The 7,300-nt window shown below is 52.7% G+C and overlaps 1 protein-coding gene across 4 annotated transcripts in view; it reads left to right on the forward strand.

The window, feature by feature from the left end:
• LOC139746094 (discoidin domain-containing receptor 2-like) overlaps positions 1–5,213 on the forward strand; it is a 190,258-nt gene extending 185,045 nt beyond the window's left edge. For all 4 annotated transcript variants that reach the window (XM_071656933.1, XM_071656932.1, XM_071656931.1 and 1 more), the window contains exons 15-17: positions 2,145–2,292; positions 2,789–2,938; positions 3,218–5,213. In XM_071656933.1, coding sequence (XP_071513034.1) covers positions 2,145–2,292; positions 2,789–2,938; positions 3,218–3,367 — 448 coding nt within the window. In that variant the 3' untranslated portion in view covers positions 3,368–5,213. The remainder of the gene's footprint in view (positions 1–2,144; positions 2,293–2,788; positions 2,939–3,217) is intronic.
• The last annotated feature ends 2,087 nt before the right edge of the window (positions 5,214–7,300 follow it).

Here is a 7,300-nt window from a genome sequence, read left to right on the forward strand (position 1 = left end):
AATTTTTTAATGAGTCGGGGTTTATCAATCCCCCCCACACAATATTTTCCCCTCCTCCTGTGAAGGTTTAGTTATTTCTCTGAAATGTTGGCTTTGTACATGGTTTATGGGGGGAGGGGGTGTCCTCTCCTGTCTTGTAGGGGGGTGGGTACGGGGGTAGGTCTGGCCCCCAGGTGGAAGAACACACTCCACCCTCCCCCTACAGTAACACACTCCACCCTCCTCCTACAGCAACAGTAACACACTCCACCCTCCTCCTACAGCAACAGTAACACACTCCACCCTCCTCCTACAGCAACAGTAACACACTCCACCCTCCTCCTACAGCAACAGTAACACGCTCCACCCTCCCCCTACAGCAACAGTAACACACTCCACCCTCCCCCTACAGCAACAGTAACACACTCCACCCTCCCCCTACAGCAACAGTAACACACTCCACCCTCCCCCTACAGCAACAGTAACACACTCCACCCTCCCCAGCAACAGGACCACACACCTCCCCGGCAAAAGTAACACACTTCACCTCCTGTACCTGTAACACACTCCTCCCCTCCCCTCCCCCCAGCAACAAAAACACGCTCCTCCCCTAGCAACAGCAACACGCTCCTTCCCCAGCAACAGCAACATGCTCCTCCCTCAGCAACAGCAACACGTTCCTCCTCCAGCAACACGCTCCTCCCCCAGCAACACCAACACGCTCCTCCCCCAGCAACACCAACACGCTCCTCCCTCAGCAACAGCAACACGTTCCTCCTCCAGCAACACGCTCCTCCCCCAGCAACAGCAACACGCTCCTCCCTCCACGGCAACAGTAATCTCATGGTAGCAGTATTGCAACCCAGGCCGCAGCAATGTTATGCCCCCCCATAGCAACAGTACGACAGTTCTCGCCCCTCTGGCAGCAACACAACGGGGGGGGGGGAGGGGACGCCGTCCCTGCCAGACGTAAGAGCGTAATCGTTATTTGTGACGAGGGCGCAATAGTTAGCTGACTTGAAGCGGTCTCCAGGGAGATGGGGGGGGGTAGGGGAAGGGGACAGGAGGTGTCCGAACTTGAAGGGGTGGGGAAGGTGTGAAACCATTCCTCACCTCCTCCCCCCACTGCAAGGGTACGCCTCTCCGATGTTGGCGAGGCTCCAGGTCAAGCGAGGTGTTAAAATGGAGAGGGTCAGGTGTGTGACGTCAACTAATGTGGTCACGTGATCGGGGCTTGATGGGGTTGTGAGTGGGTGTTGGTGTTCCACGGGTGTGCTTGATGGGGAGGAGGGGAGGTGTGTTGAGAGTTGATGTGGGGTCCAAGTAAGGTCATACGTCACGATGATGGGAATTGGTAGGGTCACGACAGGTCAAAGGTCATGAGGTTGAAGGGGGGGAGGGGGGAGGACGGCGAGGGAGAGAGAGGATGGGGTTCTGGGGTGGGGTGGTGTTGGGTGGGGTAGGGGGGTGGGGGGGGGACGGAGGCACCCCTCCTACGTCACAGGGGGGTCGAATGTAAGTTGGTTACTTTTGGTCAGAAAGTTTTAAAAGAAAAAAAACAAAAAAAAAAAAAACACTGAGGACTGAAAGTTTGTTCAACTTTCTGTGGATCAGAATATAACTTTGAACTGGTCTCTTGGATGATATGTTTACGAGTATAAATATGATGTGGGTGAGGTTATGAGAGCCTGGCTCTGCTCACATGACTTCTGAGCTTAAGGATTATATGAGTATGTGACTCATGAATGTATGTAGATAGACAACTAGATTAATAATATATAGGTACAACCAATATCTATCTGTGTACCTATCTATCTATCTATCCATCTATCTATCTATCTATCTATCTATCTATCTATCTATCTATCTATATATATATATATATATATATATATATATATATATATATATATATATATATATATATATGTAACGTGTCTATTGTGAATATATTTGTTTATAGTGTCTACACACACACACACACACACACACACACACACACACACACACACACACAGACATCCCTTCCCCGTCATGCTGATCATCAGCTGGAGGGGGTGGGGGAGGTCAGGTCAAGACACGCCAATCAACACAAACGTTCCAACCCGGGGGGAACGTTTCCATTAACCACAACGTTTGTCTCTGTGCTCGCGCGCGTGCGTCAGGAACGTTCTGGTGGGTCCCGGTCAGCTGGTGAAGATCAGCTGTGTGGGGTCATGCCGGTCCCTGTACGCGGGAGATTACTACACCAGCGACACCCACTACACCAGCCCACTACCCATACGATGGATGAGCTGGGAGTCTCTCTTCTTGGTGAGTACTGGCGCACCGTGCACCTCACACCCCCCTTAGTGAGTAGTGGGGGACGTTCCCCTTTGGTGGGTACTGGGGCATCTCATCCCCCTTTGGTGAGTAATGAGGACCTACCCTTAGTGAGTACTGGGGCACTTCCCCCTTAGTGAGTACTGGGGCAAGACCTCTTGGTAAGTACTGGGGGACCTCTGCCTTGGTGAGTAGTGGGGCGCCTCCTAGGTGAGTATTAGGGACTTCCCCCTTGATGAATACTAGGGACCTCCCTCTTGGTGAGTACTAGGGACGTCCCCCTTGGTGAGTACTAGGGCACTTCCCCCTTGGTGAGTACTAGGGCACCTCCTAGATGAGTACTAGATGTTATCTTAAGCTTCTGGTCAGGTCAGACCTTGTGACAAGATCTTCCTGTGTGAGTCTTACACAGTGTTACTGTCATCACCGTCTCCTTCCCGAGACTTTATTGACCCTCCTCCACGCCTTCTTCGCCTCTCCCCCCCAGGGTAACTTCAGCAGCCGCGGTGACGTGTGGGCCTTCGGCGTGACCCTGTGGGAGATGCTGACGCTGGGGCGTCAGCAACCGTACGAGAGGCTCTCTGACGAGGGCGTCATCGAAAACCTTGCTCACTTTTACCATGATGACGGAGAGGAGGTTCGTAGACTCGTGGTCTTTGCCCATCTTTCCACCCTTCTCATGTCAAGACTCATCTTAATTACCTGCTCATGGTATACTGTAGTACTCATTTTCTGGCCTTAATCACATCAATTAGATTAAATTAAGACTTGCCTTTTATCACTCACTGATAAACCTACGTAAAGAATTCAACAACGAGTCGAAAGAAGTAACTTAGGGCCACCACCTCGTGTCTTGTGAGGAAGGGGGCATTAGTAATGCGTTGTCTAGCTTCTTTCTCCTCCCTCCCTCCTGCAGATGTTCCTGTGCCAGCCGGCGCTCTGCCCGAAGGAGATCTACGACCTCATGAGCGAGTGCTGGAAGCGCAACGAGGCGGACAGGCCCAACTTCAGGGACATCCACGTCTTCCTGCAGCGGAAGAACCAAGGCTACACCCCCGAGGCGTGAAGAATGCGGTGGATGACTGTGTTCGGGAAGAAGAACGAAGTAATTGTCATGAGGATTGCCTGAAGCGCTCTTCCTCCACAAGGCAGGCAGCGCTAGGGGGGAGGGAGCACGCCAGGCGCAAACACGGCAGGAGGAAGATCCACTGGTTATATTTCTCCTCCTCAAGGGAAAGAGGGGGTGGTGGTGGTTGAAGACGTGCTCTCGAACGCTGGAGGTCGTGTGTGTCATGTTCAGGAGTGACCTGAGGTCAGGCATTGAACAGGTCACGATATCAGAGATACCGACGACCACTTCAGATAACAGTGGTTGACCCGTCATATTCTTTCCAGGCAAACCACGTGACAAGACAGTGAAAATACACGTGTGTATCAGACAACAGTGACAGATATCCTCACCGTAACTGGAAATGGTGAACAGTGACATTTCCACAAGTATCAGGTATCTGTGAGGGATTTCCACAAGTATCAGGTATCAGTGAGATTTCATTCTGAAGTGAGTATCAGTTAACGAACCAGCGAGAGAGAGAGAGAGAGTTGAGTATGTGTATGTGGGCGGGTGGTGGAGGAGGAGGCGCACACCACCACCAATATGTGCTGTCTAGCTCGCCTCTTCCCCCCTCCTCACACACGACACACCCCCTACAATCCAACCCTTGCCCAGCTCGCTGCCCCGGCGTGCTTCCTCCAGGACGTGCCAGGCGAGCCAGATCCTGCACGGGAGGGAGACGCCCCTCCCTCCCTTCAATCTACGGTCATCCGCCACATAACCTCGATAGCATCAACCCACGACACAGGCCTTCAGGAGAGATGGCGGAGGGGTGAGGGGGTCATGTGACACTCCTCCTCCTCCTTCCTCCTCCTCCTCCTCATCTCAAGGGCACGAATCAAAGGGCCACACCCAACCCTGCATATAGGCCCAGGGCTCTGGGGTTCCCCTCACACCCTTCCCCCTGACACCACAAACCCCTTCATGTCTGCTGGCCTCACGCGGCGCCAGCAGAGAGTCGTCTTCGACGAAGACGACGTGATACATAACAACCCAACCACACCCAAACAACCCCATTAAAACACCCCTTTTTCCTCCCCCCCCATGGACGTTAGGTCCGCCCCTCCCCCCACACAAGTGTTCCGTGTTACGTTACCCCCTCCCACCCAGTGTTCCGTGTTACGTTACCCCCTCCCACCCAGTGTTCCGTGTTACGTTACCCCCTCCCACCCAGTGTTCCGTGTTACTGTGTGACAGACGGGTTTCATTCCACATCCCGTGAAGTTTTCGAGGATATTTTCTTTTTTCTGTTAGTGTTGTGAACTTGTGTACATATACGACAGCGCGCGCGCGTGCGAAGACGACGCGGTGGACAGACGTCTCCCCACACTGCGACGCCCCTTACGACTGTGCGACGAGGCGCGGCCGTGGTGGTTTACGACGTCGTGCGTGTGTGCGACGCGGCGCGGCCCGGCGTGCTGTACTTCAGTATTACACCAAAGGTTTTCCTAGTGTCTTATTATACCCATCTGATGATCCCCCGTGGCTTAACAAAGTGCCCCCCCCAAAAGGAAAGAAAGCCCACAAGGATGGACACGGAATAGTAAAGGAGCGAGGTGGACGACGTTATGAACGGTTGGTGCCCGCTGTTACGCCCCCCCAGTTGACGGAGAGGTCCTACGGAGGGAGAGAGACGAGAGAGAGAGAGAGAGAGAGAGAGAGAGAGAGAGAGAGAGAGAGAGAGAGAGAGAGAGAGAGAGAGAGAGAGAGAGTGTGTAGGAGAGGTCCCACGAGGAGAGAGGGAGGTGTGTGTGTGTGTGTGTGTGTGTGTGTGTGTGTGTGTGTGTGTGTGTGTGTGTGTGTGTGTGTGTGTAGCAACAAACACGAGTCCTGGTGGCATTCGCGTCCAGTCTCAGGTCCTCCCTCCACCCCCCTTCTCTCCCCGAGTGGGATATCTCCTCCCCTCACCAGCTGGATGGGGTGGGAGGAGAGGGGTTTATATCCCTCATACGCACGCCCTCACCATGAGGCAACCAGACGGCAGTGAGGCTTCTCATGTTGGGGTTGCAAACCTCATGAAAAAGCCACTCATGTGTGCTGCAAGCCAGGAGGAGGAGGAGGAGGTGGGCGCTCCCGAGGTTGACTCCTCCTCCTCCAACCCCTCACCGTGTGAGTACGACGGGGCAACGCATGAGGACGATTTACCCCTCTCCCCCCGCCCCGCCCCGCCCCGCCCCGCCCCTCCTCCCTCTCCCGCCAGTACCGCGACGTAACAAACCCCCAACTCACCCAGCACCCCCCACGCCCCCCACCCGGAAGGGGGTTCATCCGTCGTCGTGAAGGAAGGAGGGGTTGTTAACCTGGGGGAGGGGGGGGGTTGTTAACCTGGGGGAGGGGGGTTGTTAACCTGTCGGACACGAGGGGTTAAGTTCGTCGTACTGATGAAGAGGGGGAGGGAGGGGAGGGAAGGGAGGGGGGTCGTGGTTGAGGACGAAGGAATTAAGTCCCCGTTCAGTGCCCCGCGTGGACGGACGAGGGAGGGGACGAGACACACACACACACACACACACACACACACACACACACACACACACACACATACCAGGGGGGGTTGTATGATACCCCCCCCCTCTAAGTCTTTCTCGCCGAGGTGTCGTAAAGCCACGTGACGGAGCGGAAGCTTTACGTTCAAGGTCGCACGTCTACGTTCCCGTCGCCACCTCAGCTCACCGACCACGACAACTTGCTGAATCAAAAGAACGAGAAATATAATCTATTTTGTTAAGGCCTTCTAATTTTACTGGCTTAAACATTAAGGACTTTTTATGAAGAACAAAATGTGTGAGTTTATATTGGAATATATATATATATATATATATATATATATATATATATATATATATATATATATATATATATATATATATATATATATATATACATATATATGTATATATATATATATATATATATATATATATATATATATATATATATATATATATATATATATAACCAGCACAATTTGTCATTATGATGCAAGCTTTTACCAAAGGTATAACTTCAGTAGTGAAAACAGCTAATTAGGGTTCATCAGAAGTCAACAACATTATTATTCAAGCATCAGTAGGATTAATTACGCTTGGCACTTCGATAATAATAATTGTCATTTATTATCAATCTTTTTTTTTTGTTATTAGTTACGACGATTTCGATCATTTACTTGCACGGGGAAGTACTCCAGGTAGTGAGGCATGGTAGAGTGGGCAGGTGAACCACAGGGTGTGTGCGTCGGTCTCCAGGTGAACCACAGGGTGTGTCAGTCGGTTCCCAGGTGAGCTACAGTGTGTGTGCGTCGGTCCCCAGGTGAACCACAGTGTGTGAGTCGGTCCCCAGGTGAACCACAGGGTGTGAGTCGGTCCCCAGGTGAACCACAGGGTGTGTGAGTCGGTCCCCAAGTGAACTACAGGGTGTGTGAGTCGGTCCCCAGGTGAACCACAGGGTGTGAGCCGGTCCCCAGGTGAACCACAGGGTGTGTGAGTCGGTCCCCAGGTGAACCACAGGGTGTGTGAGTCGGTCCCCAGGTGAACCACAGGGTGTGAGTCGGTCCCCAGGTGAACCACAGGGTGTGTGAGTCGGTCCCCAGGTGAACCATAGGGTGTGTGAGTCGGTCCCCAGGTGAACCACAGGGTGTGTGAGTCGGTCCCCAGGTGAACCACAGGGTGTGTGAGTCGGTCCCCAGGTGAACCACAGGGTGTGTGAGTCGGTCCCCAGGTGAACCACAGGGTGTGTGAGTCGGTTCCCAGGTGAACCACAGGGTGTGAGTTCCAGAGAGACAGAGAGAGGAAGAAAGACAGAGAGAGAGAGAAAGAAAGAGAAAGAGAGAGAGAGAGAGAGAGAGAGAGAGAGAGAGAGAGAGAGAGGAGAGAGAGAGAGAGAGAGAGAGAG

Source organism: Panulirus ornatus, chromosome 64, assembly GCF_036320965.1.
Source record: "Panulirus ornatus isolate Po-2019 chromosome 64, ASM3632096v1, whole genome shotgun sequence".
Taxonomy (NCBI): domain Eukaryota; kingdom Metazoa; phylum Arthropoda; class Malacostraca; order Decapoda; family Palinuridae; genus Panulirus; species Panulirus ornatus.